Genomic DNA, 21,400 nt, shown 5'->3' with positions numbered 1-21,400 from the left:
ATCACAGAGCTTTTTGGGGTTTTTTTGTGTCTTTACATGTGTGTTTGATTTGTTTTTTATTTTCATTTCTCTCCAAAATTCCAATAGTAGGACAGCAAAAATATGTTTGATATCTACCGAACATTGGAGGGAAAGGGAAATAATGGCTCTGTCATAAACTTAGAAATTGAAACTCATAAGATGCCAGGTCATCTTATGAATGAAAAAAATGTTTTGTGTAAGTTTTAAGGAATGTTTGATGATAGTTTCTCCTGAAAATTTATTGTTTGTTTCTGATCCATGGATTAGTTGGTTTCCATATCTTTATCAAATTTCTGAGAGTTTTTAATGTAAGAATTCACAGGTTTTAAGCGGGAATATGTCCTTAGACTTCTTTCTAACAGAGCACGTTGACTTGGTTAATTTTGATTTGTTTCCAAATATATAAAGATGTGAGAATAATAATCCAGTGCCACATGTCAAAAAATGAACCAAATGCATTGCATTCTTTTACCTGTGTAAAAATGACTACTGCTTTTGGAAACACTGGTTTAGTGTTCCTTTAGCTGTGAAGAAAATGCAACACCCTTTCTCAGGTACTCCTGAAGTATTAATGGAGTTTTGGTTCTTAGGCATTTCATTTTTCAGAAATTTGAGTGAATGTCAAGTGTGTGAAGTAGAGAGAAGGCAGGAAATATTGTATCCAGACGGCTGGATGTCCAGATGGAAGGAATGATGTCAAATGGAGTCCCAGCAGGTTGTGTAAATGCCTTCCAGTAAGAGTAGCTGGAGGGAACTGCCATATAAGTTGAGGGTTTGCTCTGTGCAAGATCTTAAAATTGCTTAAAAGCCATCCATGTTTTCAAAAGAGTATCTGCAAAGCCAAACACATTTAAACTACAATTATAATGAAACAGCTTAGCTAAAAATGTAATCCATTGTTGAGCTTTTGATGGGATACCCTACCTTTTCGGACGAGGGTGAAAGAGCAGAGGAGGCTGCTGTTCTGCTAAGTTCTTTATTTCATAGACTCATAGTTTTCTGAAGGTAGAGTTCGGAGGGGTTACATAATAAGGCCAAGCAGTAACAGCAGCAGCAGAAGGCAAACAGCAAATAGAAACAGCTTCTTCTTCTCTAAACTTACAGAAGTGTGGATTATATTTGTTAATTGACCAATAATATTGACACACAATTCTAGTTTTTCTTTTCTTAACCTATCCTGGTGTAATTCTAACAATCGTAAATCTTACACAAGTGTTACATAGGTATTACACAGATTTGCGTATACAGTTTCTATCCGCTCTTATTGTTTATGTGAACACTCTAAAAAATGGGACCAGTATAGTTCCAACTATGTTTTGTCTAAAGTAAAGAAATTCTGTGAAAAGGTAACACTGCTGCAGCAAGAACTGTTTGAGATCTCTTTGCTGCAGCTGTTTCAATGTTTAAAGCACTTAGCATATATTTCTACTACAAGTTAAAAATCTGTATTTCTATTTCACATTGGTGTGACTTCATGTATCTCAACTTATCCAAAGGTTTTAATTCAACCCCTGTACTTTGGCTTCCTTCTGGGCCTGGGTCCAGAGGAGCTCTCATTCCAACAATCCATGTTTCCTGAATAATTTCCTGATGCACTTATATCTGCTTTTGGTAGAAGGGCTAAAAAGCATAAATACTTTTATTGCCATTTGCCCAACAAGCTGTCTGACTGGGAAAAAAAAAAAAAAAAGAAAAAAGACCAAAAAAAAAGGTATCCTTATCTTTCCTTATTTTGTTAAAATAGGCTGGGTTTGTATTACTGCCAAGTAAGAAATACTTTCCATGCCATTTCCATTAACCATTTGCCTTTCATTCCTTGAAAAAAGGTTCTCTTGGGCCTCATTCTTGGTGTTTCCAGCTGTCAAAACAGTTACTTCCACTTGTCACTGAAGTACAAGTCTGATTTGAACTCTGGAAGAAATAGTGTACCACAAAGGAGGGGACAAATTTTGAAGATTGAGATGAGGTATTTAATCCAGTCAATGACAAACAAATAGACCCATTTGGTAGTAAAGGATGCCAAATTAATTTTTGCTTTTTGATTCTTGGAGTCTATTTCTGAACTGATAGTACAAGTGTAGAGACATTATTAGCTCTTGATAAGAGGATAGCTTCAGTCTGATAAAGTACAATCAGGATTGTTTACAAAGTATCTATTAACTGTGGAAAGTGGAAATAAATTATTTAATTGCATAGAAAGTTCTCTGGCACAGATGGAAACCTTGAAGATTAAAAGATAGAACAAAATAATCATCTACTGTACAGGAATGGAATATTTTCATGAGAAGTTGGTGCCAATTGAAGCATATACGAGCTAGTGAACAACAAATGCGTTCAAAACCTCCCTGGTAACTGAATCCTGTTGATTTCTAAGTGTCTCAAATAGTTGTGAGATTAAAGAATGGAGGCAATTGCTGAGAAAATGACACAAAAAGGCTGGAGTAATAATACACTAAACAGAACAGATAAAAGCAGTAGTGTGCAATGGCTCTAAAAATCAGAAAATGGTGACTTTGAGTCAAACTGAAATTAAGTTGCAGTGACTGCTAGATTAGGGTGACCATCCTGATTTTTCCTTTTTGAAACATAGGGAGTTTCTCTCTAAATGCAAGCAGCAATTTCATTGTTATTAAAGTCTTGTTCTAATCCGCTTTTCAAGGTCTTCAAGACCACGTTGGATAAAGTCCTGAGCAACTTGGTCTGACCTCACAGCTGATCTTGCTTTGAGTGTGAGGTTGGACGAGAGGAAAATACACCTTTGTAACAGAGGCACTTGTAATGAAATTTTCGCTGTGAGATATTCCAATAGGTTTTGGCTTTGCTGAACCGTAACAATTTGAAGTATAATTAATGACTATTAGAGATGCAATATTTTTCCGCCTGGGTTTTTTTTTCTTCAGATTTTTTTTTCCTAGAACATAATAGTATTAGTTTTGCTTTCATCTGAATACATCACTTATTCTCTTGCAGTGTCTCAACTAAGTGTATTCTCTTTGCTGAAATGTTGGACTGTCATGCAAATTGGACCTTCTACCAGCTTCCACAGGCTTGTCATCGCTGAAAGAAATTATATGTATTTCTTTTAAATTGTCCTTTTTACTTCAGTGCTGGCAGTTCTCTGCAGTGCCTGACATTTCTGAGAGGAGACAGCCTGTCACATGCTGGGGCTTCAGGGAGGAGACCATTTAAAATACAAGAAAAGATCTAGGTAACATGACACTGTTCCTTTTTTTTCATCCTCACACTCTTCACTGTTCAAATTTCATGAAATCTGTACATAAGGTTGCAGAGATTATTTGCTGAGGAAGAGCTAAATCAGGGTGGTTTGTCTATTCCCACAAGATTTATCTGTAAACAGGGCGGAAACACATCAGTTTGCAGTGCAGCCTCTGGCATATTGCAGCAAGATACCGAAACACTTCTAAGGATGTTTCTGGGGGATATTTGTGCTCTCCAGAGCACATTGCTTTCTTTCAGTTTGTTACTACCAGATTAATGAACCATTTTAGAGAGCTGGGAATCAGCAGAGCAGAGAGATGAAGTGTTGTGGAATGTGACAGTGTTTAACAGGAGAGAACTGCTGCTGGTCCTCCTCATGGGACTGGGGAATGGCATGAGAAAACTGCCTTGCCTAGAGCCATCTCTGTTTCTGTTTCCAAAGTGCATGTGTTTGGCAAAGATATAGAAGAAAAAGAAGTAAAAAATAGAACACAAAAAATGCCAAGGAAATCAGCATAAAAATCTACCATGGTTAGTAGTAGTAGTAGTATGTGAGAAAATGCATGCATACAGGCAAAGGGAGAAGGACTCTCAGCTCATTTAGAAGAAAAATAAAGCAAAAATAAACTCGGGGTATGTCATTCACAGACCTGTCTGGTTCTCTCGTGTAAATTTTTGTGAAGTATCAGCAGCTTATAGAGACCATAATAAGCTAAAGAAATTGATTAGTCTAATTGTGTTTCAGTTATACAGTACATTATTAAAGGAAATATTATGTATCCCATTGTTTTTGTAATTCTGCAATGAACTAAATACTAAAGGAAATGTTTGGGATTATTTTAAAAATCTTTTCCTTCAACTCATGCTCTCTCTCTCACTACCTGTCTCTTACATCAGTATTCTCTTGTGATTGTTTAATCTGTGTAAACATTGCTTTGTGAGGCGATCTTAAAATTGGCTTTAAAATATTAATTTTTTATGAAATATATCCTTGATCTAGTTTTAGAAGTGTTACAAATATAAGATAATCATAACTACTTTGACAAAACTCTGTAATAGCTGAGTCTGTATCTTGCTAAAGGATACTCCAAGTCAGAACAGAAAATGTGACAGTGTTCAATGTCAAGAAGCACTGAGGAAAGCAATCAGTTCATTAATCAATAATTTATCTGGATTATATATCCAACACTTTGTTTAGGGCAACATTGAGAAAAGCACCCTGATTTTGTCCACTTTCCCAGTACTAATATAACAGGGGTTTCTTAACTGTTGGTTACCCACAATTTCAGTTAAATTTTGAGAAAGTTACAGGACTGTCCAGCTCAATTAGGAATTTCACTCTGGTGCCTCCTAAAAATCTGACTCAGTACTTTCATCTGAGCTTCTCCGCTCTCTCTTTAATTTTATCATTAAAATGAAGGTGATGTTTAGTAACTGCATAATGCCAAGACTGCTAATATTGGGTCAGCATTGATTAATATTCATATGTACTCCTTCTTTTCTACAGAACTGTTATTCTTACAGTAAGGCTATCTGGGATGTTATCTTTTACCCTCTTAATCAAAAGGGAGTTTTCACATAGATTAATAAGATTTCATATATCTAAATCTCACCAATATTACATCACAAGCAAAGCAAAAATTAATAGTTGTTCTCGCCTGTGAAAGAGGAAAATACCAAGGCACCTTCCTGCTTTTCCCAGATCTCGACTCCTTTTCTCAGAAGAGAGATGGAGAGTTAAACTCCTTTGCTTTTATGCTAGTCTGCTGGCTGAGGCAAGAGGTTTTTTCTGGGACTTTGGTGGCATCTTCTTCATTGTCTTCTTTGTCATTGTCTTCTTCTTCTTCGTCATTGTCTTCTTCCTCTTCGTCATCGTCTTCGTCGTTGTCGTCATAGTCTTTGTCGTTTTCATCATCATTGTTGTCGTCTTTGTCGTCGTCTTTGTCGTCGTCTTCGTCGTCGTCTTCGTCGTTGTCGTCATAGTCTTTGTCGTCTTCATCATCATTGTCGTCGTCTTCGTCGTCGTCTTCGTCGTCGTCGTCGTCTTCGTCGTCGTCTTCATCGTCTTCTTCGTCGTCTTCGTCGTCTTCATCATCTTCATCATCATCTTTGCCATCGTCATCATCGTCTTCATCGTCGTCATTGTCTTCGTCGTCTTCGTCTCCTCCTTCTCCATCTCCTCCTTCTTCTTCTTCTTCTTCTCCTCCTTCTCCTCCTCCTTCATCGTCTTCTTCGTCATCTTCATTGTCTCTTCTGGACTGTTCAGCAACACCAGACCATCACCAAGAGGCCCTACACCTCGGCCTGGAGGGGCCCACCCCAAACCCCAGCTCCAGAGAGGAGAAAGCCACACCCACAAATGACTCCAAAATCTACCCAGGTTCTCTCCACAGTGAGAGGTTTTATTATTTAGCATTATTCTTTTTTTTTCCCGTGCCTGCATGCAATTTACTTCTTAAATAAATAGTTTTCTTTTCACTTTCTTCTGAGGAAAATTCTTTTCGAACCTGGTGGGGGAAGGATGGCTGTAACCTGCCTTCTATCAGAGGACATTCATTTCAGACGTTGCTCCGAATTTGTCTCAAACTGGGATAACCACTAAGCATAAAAATTCAGTCTGAAGCTCAGATATTCAAATTTTTGTCAGCTATTTCTCATAACTTTTTAATATTGAAACTAAATTTACACTTTTTAGTGAGATAACTTTGTGGCTTGTTTCAGTATTAAGCCTGTGGTTCAAATTTTAGAGATTATTACACATCCTTTTGGATGTGGAAAGGCACAAGGAGCTATGTAATGTAATGATAGGAATATTAATGGCACTTTTGTCATTGGAGTCTCCATGCCTTTATGCAGTGACAGCTCCTTGATTGATGGAAGCAAGGCTATGCTTATAAATAAATAAATTCTGGAAATATTTATTCATTTCCATAAGTCTTCTTGAAAAATATTGCAAAATATTTATCTTAAGTATTATGTGCTTTAGACTAACACCTATTTGTTTTAGTATTAATTTTGTATGTTTTTCAGGAGTTAATTGCAGTGATGTGGAGCAGCATTAACTAGACAGTCCTTTCAGTCTCTGAATGAATTCTTAAGGCTTTGTTTGTGAAGGAACTTAGGAATCTGTAAAGCATCAGGAAAAGGAGCACTTATTCAAATGTTATGCCAGTTTAGTTCTGCATCTAGGCACAACTTGAATTCTCAGTTTTAAGCCAGATTTAATCTATCAATAACTACAATAACTATATTCTTATCTGGAATTCCTCCCTCTACACACACCCCCCCCCCACCCTCCATTAAAAGTATTGGACACTTGTGGTTCTGCTTAGTGTTTCTGGTTTTTTACTCTTGAGTCTCTCCTGCAAAACAATATCTTAGGCCACCATCTGCTCTCACCAAACCTTTCAGCTGGATCTCCAGTTCTGCTTAATCACAGGGTTATCTCCACTCTACTTAAGAATTATGATTTTTTTGTTCTTTAGTATTTTCAATAAATTCTCTACTCTTTTGCAAGGCAATTTATAATAGGCCATAATTAAAAGCAATATAAATATGATTTCTTTTGAAGGTCTGTGGAACTTTTTCTGAAGATCTGTGGAAGTGAGCAATTACATAGGGAATGATCTGTGAACTCTGGGAAATAACTTGAAATACTTGAGTAAAGAAAATTTTCCAATTCAAATATAAATAAACTTTTTGATGTTTCTTGTGGCCTAAAATATTTTATTTTTCTTCAATGACTCGACTAAATACTATTTTTGTCTGCGGCAGAAAACTACTGTTTTCATTTTAAGTGAGAATAGTTGTATTTATTCATTGTACTCTGCATTTGCTTTGTTCATCTGAGAATCCTGCAGTTCTGTATGATGACGAGATCCCTTTAAAAGAGAACAATCTGACAGTCTCAAGAGACATGACTCTCTTAACCAAATAGCAGCAAATACTGTTTTCAGTCCAGATTCACTTTAATTGATCTTCCTCTTATTATCAAGAGACAGCAAATCAGACAGAGCTAAAAGACCTATGGCAGATGCTCGTTGATTGGTGTGACATGCAGCTTGCTGGCTTGGGAAAAGTGCAGTATCATGGTTCAGTCTGGATGACTTGTCAGAAATGAAAATCAAGAGTCACAGCATCTTGCTAAACTAAATAAGGTTACAGGAAACTTACCAGCCAGAACTGCTTCATTTCACTTCAGTGTATGAAATCCATTGTACTGTGAGGACGTGTCATTATCTAAATCACCATGGAGAAACAATATAAATATTGGCTACCCTCAGTAGTGCTAAGGAGACACAAATTCATGATCTTGTTGCTGAAATCTTACAGTCTCTTATTACAGATTTTATATAATTGGGACCAAAAGTTTCATGCTAAGGAGTCAAGCTCTGCTGGCAGTCATTTGGCTTTCATATCCAAGTCTCTTGCTTGATTCGATATTGTGTTTTTCTGAGAACTGTGGTGGGAGATAAAAAGCCTGTCTTTGCTGCTTTGTTCAGCTGACAAATGAGAATTGCTGATGAATAAATCTGGGAGAGTTGCAGCAAAATAAATGGTAAGCTTGTTGGGATCTTCTCCTCTTCGGCAAGATCATAAACTTGAGAAGATTAATTGCCATCAAGGAAAGCTCCCCTAGTAAGTTTTAGGAGATGCAATTAATTACAAGTGTTTCACAGATTTAAAGGCAGCTTGGGAAGGGGGATTTGATAGATTGAGAGAGTTCAACTTGAATTCTGTGTAAGTTTCCTGATGTCATTGTTTGTGGCTTTTTAATTTGTTTTGAGGGGGTTTTTGTTTATTATGAAGTAAAGATTTACAAATGTGAAAAATACTTTTTTTGAAAGGGCATATGACAATTTTAGCATCTCTTTGGCATCACCCATTCTTTCAACTGTTCTTTCTACTTCTATATAAGTCACTTTGTGGTGTCTCCAGCATTAAGCAGATGTTTTGCATTATTTTTTCTCAATGAGAGACTGAGATAGGTGATTTTGAATCGAACATGTTGTAGTGGTTGGTTTAAACAAAAAAAGGATTGAAAGGATCGTCAATCAGCACTTTTAAATGTTATTAACAAACAGGTTTTTTAATGTACATGTTAAATAAATAGTGTTCAGGCAAAGTCTTCATCTTCTAACATTTTTAGAAGGAAATTACTTCGTTTTAAAATAGTCATATGTGGAAATGCAGTAAAACATTCTTACAAGTTAGTAATAACCAGGAATGTGATGAGGAGTGGACTTAAGCCAAACCACAAATGAGTTCTCCATTCATTACTGTGGAGCAATGATAAATAGCTTCTTCAACTTCTCACTGTCATTCGGTATATTTACAATATACAGAATGTATATTATATACATTAGATTTGATATATTCCTTCTGCTTATTTTTTTCTCCTCTGAAGTTTCCTGCCTTTATGGTTTCCAGCGTTTCAGTAGCTGTTTTCTATCCCTATTAATATAAGTGTTGGTTACAGTTTTAAGCTGCAGTGTGAATCAGTCCTGATTTGTGTAATGCAGAAGAAAGAGCTATATTTTAAATGTGTTTTCTCACATTGGACCTTATTATCATGCTTTGAAAAAATTTACTTCTGGTAAAGTCTTTTGCATTAGACACCCGCTGTCACTGTGAATATTCATGACCTCTATTTCCTTTTTTGCCTTGGTCCTTTTTCCAATATAAAAAGAGGACCAGCAATACGTCAGTTATTGGGCCATGGGTAGGTTTAGCTAAGGCCTGTGTTCTAATATTTTTAAACTAATAATAGGCCCAAACTGATTTTTCTTTCTTTGGCTTAAACATTTATTTGAGAACATGAATGAAATGTGAGAATATAAATAAGAATGCCAGTATTCAGATTCGATGCTTTCCTGTCCACTATCTTCCGTTATGTCACTGAAATTGATGGTCATTCACTGACACCATGTCTGTCTGTGATAATTCTATTTATCTAAATACAAGTTTAAATCTCTCAGTGTATTTACACTTCCAGCAGCTAAAATGTTTGCAGGCAACCACCGCAGAGAGTTAAAGTTACTCATGAATATGCTAATACTAACGAAACTGTTTGATACTTTTTTTATTCGTATGAAAAATTATGTATAAAGATTAACTTTGTCTTACGTTTGCTGCTCTTGTGTTCATTATATGAGATAAAGAAGAGGAAAAGTGGAAAGGCAAGGTGATAAGAGGAGGCATCTTTTCTTTGATTACAATAGTACAGGGGTAATGATCCTTTTTCTGATGCCTAAATTTTTGCTCTGGACGGAACAAAACACTTTATTAAATTTAAATCTAGGCAAACAGTGAAATAATAATGAAAGCTACAAAATTGATATTATTTACAGAAAATACGTTTGCTTATTTATATTCTACATTTTTCTTGCAATTTTGTCAATACTAACAATTTTATACAGCATTTCAAGCTTCACATGCCCAGGGCAGCTGAGGAACCTCTTTATTTCTATGGGTAGAATGTGTCTGTGTGCCTGTGTTGCAAACAGTCTGTACCTTTGTAGTTTCTGTCTGTGTAATGATTTACACCACCATCATCGGGAGCTTTGGGCTTGGATTTCTCTCAGCTCATTATAACTAGTCTCTTGTGCAAGGCTTTTAAAATGAATTTGCTCCCGTTTCCTCTTCAAACTTACACTCTTTCTAACAATTCTGGCCTGTGAATTTAAAAGGATGCTAAACCTTAAGAAATTAAAATAATCCTTTACTTCTATTCCTCTATTTCTTTTGTGTGCCTCTCTTCCTAGAGACAAGATATTTACATGGGGTTTTTTAAACTTATCCTTAGAAGAGAGGGGAATGCCCGTATTTAATGTGACTTTAACGGCTTTTTGCTTGTAGTATTCCTGTTGGATGAGAATGTTCTTAGTCTCAAAGTATAAAGGGTCTTGGGTTACTTATGGACATTTTGTGCCTGCACATCTTTTTTGAATTACACTTTCATTTGGGTTTTTGAGAAAAGATGCCTCTCTCCTTTTTAAGGAATGAATTGCAGTTTTTGTGACAGGTTTTGCTTTTTTCCTGTCTTATCAATTTCACTTTGACATATGTACATCTTTGGGACTTTTTAAAATTATCATTAAAATACCAAAATGAAATTCAAAAGGTTGTGAGAGTTTTATAACAATTTCTAAGGAGTTCTGTTTTGACCATTAAAAACTCCAGTCACATCTGAAAACTAGGGCCAACAGATGACAAATAATTTTTAGTCGGAACACCAGCTCTTTCTGGAACACAGTGTGTTTGATTTTAGACTCCAGCCTGGTGACTTGGCTTTTCTTTCAGAAATGCCAGTGCTCCAAATTTACGGTTTTATGTAATTCACTCCTATGCAATGAACCATGTATGTTTACAGTTTTTCCTTCTCTTCTTTTCCTCTTTTACTGAGGTGTAAAAAGAAAAGCATGTTGTATGTATTTATGCTGTGTATTAATACATGTAGGTTATTCCTTGGAATAGGAATAAAATGCAGCATTCCAAGCATAATAGAGAAACAATTGCTACGGATCATTACTTGATGATGTGATGTATTAGTATAATGAATACTAATACATTTTCCTACTGAATATTTTCCTGAAAGCTGGTTATGAATCAAATCGTGCAGAACAGTGATGAAGCATAATAGTAAAATTGTTCGGATGTAGGTGGAACATTCTTGCAAGCAGAATCTCATCCTGACCCTGGGGAGGCGGGATGGGGAAGAGGTTTCAGATCATTAAAACTGGTCAGACTGTAGAACAGCTATCAGGTGAATATATTTGGTAGTAAAATAATTGGGAAAGCTCATTTGGTGTTTACCTATTGGAGTCCCTGCAGAGTCACTGTTGTGACACCCGGCCAAAGGTACTGGGATTCCCAGCACGGCTGGGGGTGCAGCAAGGGAAGGGGATTGACCTTTAACCAGTGGAGACAGGAACATGGAAGGGACAGCAATACCATTTGTGGTTTGTGTTGGCAAGGAAGAAATACAGTAACTATTCACAACAGAACATGTATTTCCCCCTGCTTCACTGAAAATTGAAGAGGTGTTTTGAAGCCCATGTACATCGGCTCTTCTGGGGAAGGATGAGGCAAAAAATAAGAGTGTTACCGCCACTGAAATGCACATTTCTATAAAAGAACAGTTTGTAATGATTCATCTGAATGCACACTGTTCTGCAGAAGAGGCAGGGTCAATTAGTTTCAAGGTGCTGTGTCACTGCTTACAGAGCTCTGCTGAAATAGCTGTAGTTCTCACAGGCCCTTCCTAGTTCAAGGGGACATTGATACATACTTACAAATTGTGTACATTGTAAAGAGAATTATTACAACAACCCAATTTCAGTGATTTCTTACTGTGGTGTTCAGTCTTTGAAACTGCAGATTAAGAAAAATTTATTTTTGTATATTTGGAGAAATTCTATATAGCGTTCATATAGCAAATATCCTTTTAAATGAAAATGCTTGTAAAATACAATTGTGGCATATTTTTTTAAAGTAGTTCGGCAGGAAGATTAATTTTCCAACTGTAATAAAAAAATTATTAGTTTAGTTTAGTATTAGTTTAAATAGTAGACTCTCCTTTAAAATATGAAACAGCGAATGAGAACTAATATTGCCATTTATGCAAGTCTTTCTCTGCAGGGATGCTCTTAATATACATTGTGTAATATTTCTAGAGGTTTTTTTTTAGCATCGGCTAAATATAATGATAATTCTGTATCTGTATAAAAGTTTTTACGAAGATATAACCTTTATAAATATATTATTCTTTAAAGCACCAAAAGGTCAAAACATCTCTGAAGCACTGTACAGTGGTGCCCTGCATCAAGACAATGCAAGTCTCGTAATACTGTGAATATTTACTGAGATGCTAATTGTGCTCTCTGAATTGTCCCCTGAAGAATAATTTTACTTCATCTGTAAAATTAAGACTAAGAGTGTATATCATAGGAACCTCAGAGACTTCCCACTGATTTCAGTGCCTAGGGGCAAGTTAACAGACTTTGAAGAGATTTTAATTTAGGGAAGTGTTTGGGTGGTGACTGCAACTTCAGAGATAGAAGGCTTGATCCAGAGCTCTATTGAATACACTGGAGACCTTGAAATGAAATTCGGATCTGTGAGTGTTCCTGTTTCCTAGAATTCCCAGGCTTGTAAAGGGCTACAGAAATTTCAGGCTGTTAAATGTCTACAATTTATTTTATTTTATTTTTAAATATTGAAATGAGAATGTCCAGGTCATTCATAAAATGTAAATGCCCCATCTTCTTTGTGTTCTCACTGCTGTTACTAAGTGTATACGAGATGTTCAGTACTGTAAAAATAAATAAATCTACTTACGGAAATTCTGAACAGTCACAATGAATACATCTGTATTTGCATTGTCATTTTTTTGCATATATATGCCATCTGTTTCAATGCAAACTTTGTTTGTTTGTTTGTTTTTTCTAATTATAGGACTATACCTTGACAATGTACTTCCAGCAAGCGTGGAGGGATAAGAGGCTGTCCTATAATGTAATACCTCTAAACCTCACTCTGGACAACAGAGTAGCTGATCAGCTCTGGGTGCCCGATACCTATTTCCTGAATGACAAGAAGTCATTTGTTCATGGTGTCACTGTGAAGAACAGAATGATTCGTTTGCATCCAGATGGAACAGTCCTTTATGGACTCAGGTCAGTATGAACCATTTCTAACTCTTTTGTCTCTTAATTTAAAACCATGATTAAAAAGCTAAAAATAAAAATAAAAACCATTCCTTGCCTTTTTTTTTTTAATGTTTTTCTTTTTATTGCTGTATTCTATATAACTGATGATATTCCAGAAAAAAAAAATGAAGTATTCTAAGATTGGATAAATTTTTTTTTTAATACAAATTTTGGAGATAAAGTGCCATTTTTAGTACAGTTCAGAGACTTGTATTAAGAACAGATAAGACTGTAAATATTACTTGAAATACTCATTCTGGATTAAAACCCTGGTTTAGAACTGCTTCTTCAAAGGAATTGAAATATGAAATACAAAATGAGGATTTGCAGAAAAAAACAGAAAATGTATATGACAGCTGAATTGATAGTTTAACTGATAGTTTTAAAAATATTTTTGATTGAATATTAGATTGCTTTGTATGATACCCAGATGAATCAGCTTTCTGAGTTTCACTTAGATGAGGTATGACTTGAAATGTTTTTCAGCCTGTTGTTGTTGTTGTGTATGACTGTATGTAGAGGGGTGACTGGGAAAATCAACAAAAGGTCTTCACCCTTGAGAAGTTATGAAAAGTGAGGAAATTGTCTGTTTAGTGATGTTAACAGGATAAATAATTGCTGAGAAATTGATTTTAAAATGTAGCTGCAAAAGACTGACAATGCAATGTGGGTAGGTAACAAAAGAGCAGGAAAGCGTTGTCTGGGTTAACAATAGAAAATGCTGCAGAGCTGGGTATTGTATTTACCAATGTTTGTTGTGTCCAATTATGTTTTCTGTGGGAGCAGTTCAGGCTCTGGCACTATGGCTGGGAGCAAGTCTGGAGTTTTTGTGATTGTTCAATGAAGCAACAGATACTTGGTTCCTTGAAAAGCAGTTGTAGTTTAAAGTGAAATATAAACCAACTACAAAACACACCTTTATATTAATGGAGTGAGAGCGACCATAACAATGGTTTTGGTGTAGTTTCCAATTTAAGATTCTGAAATCATAATGTTTATTATTATCTTCTAAAATAAATCAGAAATAAATATCAGGTTTAATGTCTTCAATAATGCTAACTTTTTATTGCTATTTCTGGCATTTTTATTCTGACTACTTAACCATCTGTAATAATTTCTTTTTTTTAAAGGTTGGTAAACAGTAAGTAGAGCTCACAAAAAATTGTCCATAGAAGAATCAAGTAAAAGAAATTTTTGTTTTCTGGGAGTTTCTTCTTGTTCATCTGTTTTTCAAAAACTTAAAACCTGTCATGAAATATACTTTATTTAAGGTTTTGAGGGTTTTGTTTGTTTCTTTTTTTTGAGAACCAGTGGTGTTACTGTTTCATTGTTTTGGGTGAAACCTTTGTTCCTCTTCATTCAGCATAAATAGCAAATCAGTTTTAATGTCTTTTATAAGATGCAATAAAATGAAATGGTTTCTGTTTTTTACTTAAAACTGTTTAACGTAATTCGAGGAATCATTATTAATGCTTTGAGCCTTTATTTTCCAGAGTTATTTTCTTCAATACTTACAATCACAATATGGTTTTAGATATGGTTTTAGATTAGTTCTAAAATGGGATATTTTTTTATTGTAGGACTTGTGCACAGCCCAGAGTTAAAGGCATTTAGACAGCTTTTTTTCCTAGGTAAAAAATTTCACTTTAGGAAATAATTTTCTAGTATTTGGGTATATGTAGCAATCTCACATTTGAGATTATCAGTTCTTACATCTGAGACTCTGCTTGGTGCATTTCAAGTGTTCTCTTTGCCCTGTGAGCTGGCACAAGATGAATGATGGATGTGAATTCTGCCATTGTTCTGTTGCTGTGCTGGAATGAATTGTAACTTAGGGCAGGGGCAGGACGATTGTCACCCTGTACTGCCCTAGCCAGCACTAAGACTGGGGACTGCAATTGCCTTCACTCCTTTGGCAACTGTGTACTTGAACAGCACAGAGGGGAAGGACACCTCTGGTTCTTGTGTGTTTTGTGGTAGAGACTATGGAACATAACAGATAGCTAATAGGGGACAAGGCAAGAAAACCCCTTCTTATATGTCCTAATTCTTAATGAACCATGGACAAGTCTTGTGAAATGTAGAATCAATTCCTCCTCCTCAGACTCAGCTCAGTAGGTCTCAGAAAGGCTTTCTCGCTAAAATGTCTTTCAAACGCTGGGCTGGATGGGGAAGATGCACCGGTGGTAATACAACAGGATTATATGAGTGCCATATTCTGCTTTTGCCTTTGCTGGACCAAGTAGCAATCAATGATCTCATTCTAATACTAATGTTTTAGTTTTATAGCTCTAAGTAGCTTTATCTATCTATTTCATCTAAATTCAACTCAGAGTTAATGTTATTTCCACAGTAGTGGAAATAATTTCCACAGTGTCCACAGTAGTGATATATTTAATGCCTGCTTATTAGTAATTTCTGCATACCATTAAAAATACCTGCTTAGTTGTATTTCTCACATATCTAAAACCCCCTGTACACTATTATTCTGAAAATTAATACTGTTCTTGCTGTGTTAATTTACTTTAGCTTATACTTACAGTCACATATTCTTACTTCGGGATGCATTTTTCTAAAGTGAGATTCCTTTAAGTGTCAGTCTGAATTTTTTTCATCTCCCCATACATCTATTTATAAACATTATCACATGCATACACATATAAAATTTGCTGTGAATTTGGTTGCATTTACCTTGATTGCTGTAATCAAATTCATTGAACTGCAAGTGATCTTATCAGTAAAAATGTAACCATCCCTTTCTTTTGTGTCCCTATAGTTGAATTTCTATTTCATGCAGCAAGCAGTGATCCCTTAACATTGTCCTTTTTGGTTTTGTGAGCAGAACCCATACATGGTGCACATGTCACATCCAATTAGATTTGACACTGGGAGGTTAAATTTCAGGAAGGACTAGGAGGCAGTTTAGTGAGCACCTGGATCATGCTGTCACTAAAAGAGGGGAGGAGAGAGGGAAGGGAAAAAAAGAAAAAGGGCTAATAATGAAAGGAGACAAAGGGCTGGTGTGTTGTCCTCATAGCCTGCCTTTTTCACTGCTACAGGGCATTAGTTAAGGGCATAACTAAATTCTTGACCTTTTTTATACAGAGAACGTGACATGGTGGTTGCTTTTAAGTTAAGAAGGACTTTTATTTCTGATGGATAGCTGCCAGCTATTTATGTTTCGGGAAAATGGGGGTTTTTGTATTTTTTTCATAGTCCATCTGGCAAGAAAATTATTCATTGCTGCCAAGACCAGGACATTCAATAGATTATATACTTAAATCACCTAAATGGTAGAAAATTGTAAACATATAGTCTTAAATGAAGAGTCATTACGGGAAAAATCACTATGTTGGAAGTTAAGATGACTTGCAAGAAGATATTAGTGATTTGACCACATATTTAGAACAGTAAATTTAGACATTCACATCTAGTATAGCAGATAGTTTACAGTAGTTTGAGCAAAGCTTAAATAAGATAAGCAGTCAAAACTGAGGAAAATATATGGCTTTAACTAAATTTCTCTGTGTTAAAATATCTGGTTTATTAAATACACTTAGCAGAAATGGGTGCTACAGTAGATGAGATTTGTTATTTCTTACATTTATTTTTATATATATAAATACATATATAAAAAATTTCCCCTGACTTTTGACATAAAGCCTGTTCTAAAATGTGGATCAAAAGTTCAGCTGTCTTCTGCTTTCTTCTGCATAAGCCTGGGGAAGAATCATTTCTCTGATTTTTGTGGCCTCTGAAATCACCAAGTTTTTTGAATTTTTTCCAGGGATTGGAATGCAAGATTTGAGAATGGTGACAAGTTAAGATCCTTCTATTTGCCAATTTTGAATTGCTGCTTTTTGTGTAACTACATTATGGTGTCTTTCTGGAACTCACCTCTTTACTGGGAGAGAGTCTTGGGATGCTATGTGTCAGAGTCAGGAGAAAATTTAGAATACAAGGATTAAACGTAGTTGAAGAAGTGGCTTAAGACCAATACGTTTTGTGTGGGTTTGCACCATTACCATGCTGTTTACAGAGATACTGACTCTTGCATACATTTCTCCCAACATTCCTCACAAGAGAACTCGGTGACAGTGGGTAGAGAACTGATAATTACATGCCCAAGAGCATTTTATACTTTTGTATCTCTTCAGTAGGATGGTTTTCTGCTTTTTGTAAATGAAGTTTGTGGGTGTTTTTTACAGAAAAATAGAATATATATGGAATTCCTGATAGGAACCATGTTCTGTGAGGTAACAATGTTGCTGTCCTTTTTAGCCAAAAGGAAAACAAAAGGAAGTAGAACAGAGGAGTGTTTTTCAGAAATTAAAGGCTTTTCCCATTTGAAAGCCCAACAGTTTTACTTGCCAAGATTCATCTAAGGCATTACCAACTATGAGTCTCCAACTCAGCTAGCAGTAATTCCTATTTGACTGATGGAACACAGTAATCTCCCACAAATGAGAGAATTATGTGTATGATGGCCTTGCTTTGTTCTCTACTCAGTGCTACCAGCATTGAGTCACATGAATCCTAAACAGTCCTGGATGCCTGTATTTTGTGTTGTCTCAGCTTTGCCTTCTGCTGTCTGCTCACTCAGTTTCAGCTGCTTGGAAATTTTCACTTCTGCAAGTAAAATCGATTCTCCCACATTTTGCTCTGGTAAAACAACATTGGGCATTTTTGTTGTATAGTTAGACTTCTTCAGCAGTTTAACTCCTCATTGGCAGCTTATTGTCTATGAAATCTGATGGGCAATTTTAAAAGCAATTGCTTTGCAAATATCTTTATTTCTCAGACCATATTCCTTGAGAGGTGAGTTGTTCACACCAGCTACCTTTCAGTAAAGCATTTGATCTTTATTTTGCTACTTTTTGCTTTTTTCTGGTTTTTTTTGTTGGGGTTTTTTGTTTGTTTGGGGGGGATTTGTTTTGGGGTTTGTTTTGGTTTGGGGGTTTGAGGGGGTTGTTTTTGTTTGGGTTTGGGTTTGGTTTTGTTGGTTTTGGGGTTTTTTTTTCTGATAGGGCTTAATTTTAATTAAATTCTAAGCATAATTTGGAGGTAAAGCTCCATTTTTCAGTTTTAAAATCAAACAGTCATTTGTACTAGCTGGAACTCTGGAAGTGTTCAAGCCCAGGTTGGATGGGGGCTTGAGCAACCTGGTGGGAGGTGTCTCTGCCCGTGGCAGGGGGTTTGGGACTGGATGGGCTTTAAGATACATTTCAACCCCTTAAAATCTTGTGATTTTGTGAATAAATAATATGTCTTTGGACTGCCTACAATATTTCAAATATCCTTGTTACTCTGAAATGTCTTCTGCAAGAAAGAAAGAGATCTGTCCTACCTTTTTGCTGCAAAATTGTATTTCCAGAAGCTGGACAGAAGGTGTTTAAGAATTTTTAATGCCCATTCATGGTAAGCAAAAAATGTTCTCAAAATCTTTCTCACTTTGGGGATTTCAGAAGAGATAAAAAGAACCTGGACTTCTTTTCTGGGGAGAAGATATTATTTTGGATGCTGTTCTTTATCATGATACCTGTCCAGGTGGCAGGTGTTTCTGGTTCCATCACATTCATGCCTCTCTTGGCTGTGCAGCCCTTCATTCCAACTGGGGCCTTGTCCAGCCTCAGGGAAGAAGAGGAAATAAACATTATGATGAGGTATGCTGTGGCATGAAAAGCACCAATAGCATCTCAAAGTACTGTTGCCATTTGTTAAAACAAATAAGTAAATATTATGCATTATCTTTATTAGGATGTCTGAAGTGTCAGTAGCTTTCTGTTGGTCCAATTAAAAAAAAAGTTTCCTAATTTTGGTTATCACTTCTTGTGATATAACACTAAATTTCTTTAAATGACAATAGGGCATATATAGGCATTGCAAAGAGGAAGTAAAAAGTAATTTTTATAAGTCTTGTTTGAACATGAGAATATCAGTCTGGGAAGAAGCATTTCCACTGTGTTAAGTGGGTAATTTTTTTGTGCTGGTGCTCACAGCTATAGATGCAATTACTGACTTTTCCTTTGCCAACACTTTCCAAGCTGATTCATAGTCTGACATGCAGTTGTTTACTTTTGCACAAGAAATTAGGTGAATTCGATTTCTGTGTCCAGATTTTCAAGGCCGTTAGTATACATAGACGTGTAAGAACCCTTAAATCTTGTATGCAGGTGGTCAAAGCAAGAACTTTTTGAAAACTTGTAGAAATAAATGCAAACATAGTAAAATATCATTTCATTCTGAAGTCATGTAGCTGTTGTGAAGACTTGAAAAAAATAGAGTACTGTACAATTATGTAGAATTTCAAGTACAAAGAATTTCTGCATTAAGAAGTAAGCATTACCACAACAAATCTCATTATTTAGAAATACTGGAGCAGGATAAGTCTGATCATAGCTCTTTTCTTGCACATTCAATATAGATCCAGCATAAGGAAAGGAACTTGAATCCCAGTGTGTTGCTTAAATGAAATAATTGTTGTTTTAAATAAACAAGGTATCAGTTCTGGCCCAAGGTGTGGGCCAGATGCTATTTTCCTTTCTAATGCAAATAGTTCTTTTGTAGGTTCCAAGGAATAAAGCAGAGAAATACAACTACTGTTATTTCTAATGACACTGTTCCTGTGAGCTGTAGATTTGGACATGAAGCAAATCATCCAGTTTCTCTGCTCAGTTATTCCACTTGGTAAATTGGAATGCTAAAACCTACCTTCTCACAGGGGTGTTGTGAAGATTAATTAATTAGTTTGTAAAGTGCTTTGATCCCATAAAACACTACATAAGTGCCAAGCATTATTGTGAAGAATTATAAAATGCCAGCCCTCATGTGCACCTTGGGATGGCCAGGTTGTAGATACAAATCTGCTTCATTTTCTCAGAATCACATTGTTCCACTTTTCCTACATAGCAGCCCATTCACAAAATGAGCCAATTTGGGAAAGATGCAATTTCTGGAAAAAAAAGGAAATCATTGACTCTCATAAATATCTCGTTTCAATTTAGGACTCATAGATTATATATGCATTTTTCTGTAGGATTTGGAATGGCATCTTTACACCATTCATCCTCAGCAGGAGGGACAGTAGTTGTGTTTTAAATATCTCCCCTCTCTGAAAGAAAACAAAGATATCTTTCTATTTCAATCCCTTTATTAGATTTTAAGTATAAGTATTCAGAAGGGTCTTTTGCTTTTACTTTTTTATTAAGTGCCTGTTAAGTCATTAATATGTGAGTAATTAGTTCAATTAAGCTTAATAAGAAAAAAAACTTAAGTCACAGGAATCCTTTCCATTAAAAGCCCTATTATCCAAAATTATTGCATTGCAATGAAGTGAAAAAAAGTCCAAGTTCTATTTGCCTAACAGACAGATTATGGCATTTAGTCTGCGTTAGTAAGAAAGTCTCCATCAGCTACAGAACCATGAAATAGTTCAAGTTGCTCCAAGGGTATTTCATATTCCAAAAACAAATAGAAGTCATCAAACATTTAATCTTAAATTTTAATAATTTATATAATTTAGTATTACAGCAATCTATCATTTCTCTTCCACAATGTCTTTGATCTATGATTTGAGTTGATGATCTTGAGAAGGGAGATTTTCCCATTGGAAGGACATACATAAAATCTCAGAATGCTCTGATCAAGACTCAGCTAATGGGATGGATGCTAAATGTGTGTATACGAACACGTGTTTAAATATATGATATCTATTTGATAAATAAAAACAATATATTTGTATATGTATAAATTCCACTTGTGCATATTGGAGTTTTTTTACTAAAATTGGTAAAATCTGAGATGGATCTCAGAAGTAAGAGCAGGATTGGGGGCCTTGCATGTGTAAGAAAAACAAAAGTTAGGACACTGTAGAACTAATAATACCTCTTGTGGGTCATGCACAATCACTTTCTAGTTCTTCTTGTGATTGTACAGATGAAACTTTTCTTACACACTTTTAATGTAAGACATTGTAGAATACTATTTATTGAGTGAAAGAATACGTTTTTTTCCCTACCAAGTGTCTTATCTGAAGGTGCAAGTACTTGGATTTAGTTTTTATTCTAGTTAAATATCTAGTTTGGGTGATTTTTTTTTCTCCAAAAAAAACCATTTCCTTTATGTTTTAATGCATTTTCTGGGAAGATAATTGCTGATTTGTTCACCCACTGTTTTATTCTACTTTGTTATTGAACTTTACAGAATGGTAAAATGGTTTCTGAGAAATAAAAATTGCCTAAACTCCTCAAGTGTAAGGGGCTTGTTGGGGTTTTTTTTCATTGCATTTCCTGGCTCTATTTCTTTATTTCTCTGAAAATTGAAATTTCTTGTGGTCTTCAATGTGCAAAGTAACTGAAGAGAGCTTTTCGTGGAACAGTATTCAGTCCTGCTTAGAAGGAGAGAAACTAGGATAAGATATAAGAAATTCTGGGGATTTGTGCTTCCAGGTA

At 35.6% G+C, this 21,400-nt stretch overlaps 1 protein-coding gene across 4 annotated transcripts in view; it reads left to right on the top strand.

The window, feature by feature from the left end:
- GABRB2 (gamma-aminobutyric acid type A receptor subunit beta2) overlaps positions 1–21,400 on the top strand; it is a 162,291-nt gene that overhangs the window by 38,745 nt on the left and 102,146 nt on the right. For all 4 annotated transcript variants that reach the window (XM_032124668.1, XM_032124667.1, XM_032124666.1 and 1 more), the window contains one exon: positions 12,697–12,917. In XM_032124668.1, coding sequence (XP_031980559.1) covers positions 12,697–12,917 — 221 coding nt within the window. The remainder of the gene's footprint in view (positions 1–12,696; positions 12,918–21,400) is intronic.

Source organism: Corvus moneduloides, chromosome 15, assembly GCF_009650955.1.
Source record: "Corvus moneduloides isolate bCorMon1 chromosome 15, bCorMon1.pri, whole genome shotgun sequence".
In the NCBI taxonomy this organism is placed as follows: domain Eukaryota; kingdom Metazoa; phylum Chordata; class Aves; order Passeriformes; family Corvidae; genus Corvus; species Corvus moneduloides.
The sequence above is the reverse complement of the archived record's forward strand: the minus strand, read 5'-3'. Positions and strand labels throughout refer to the sequence as shown.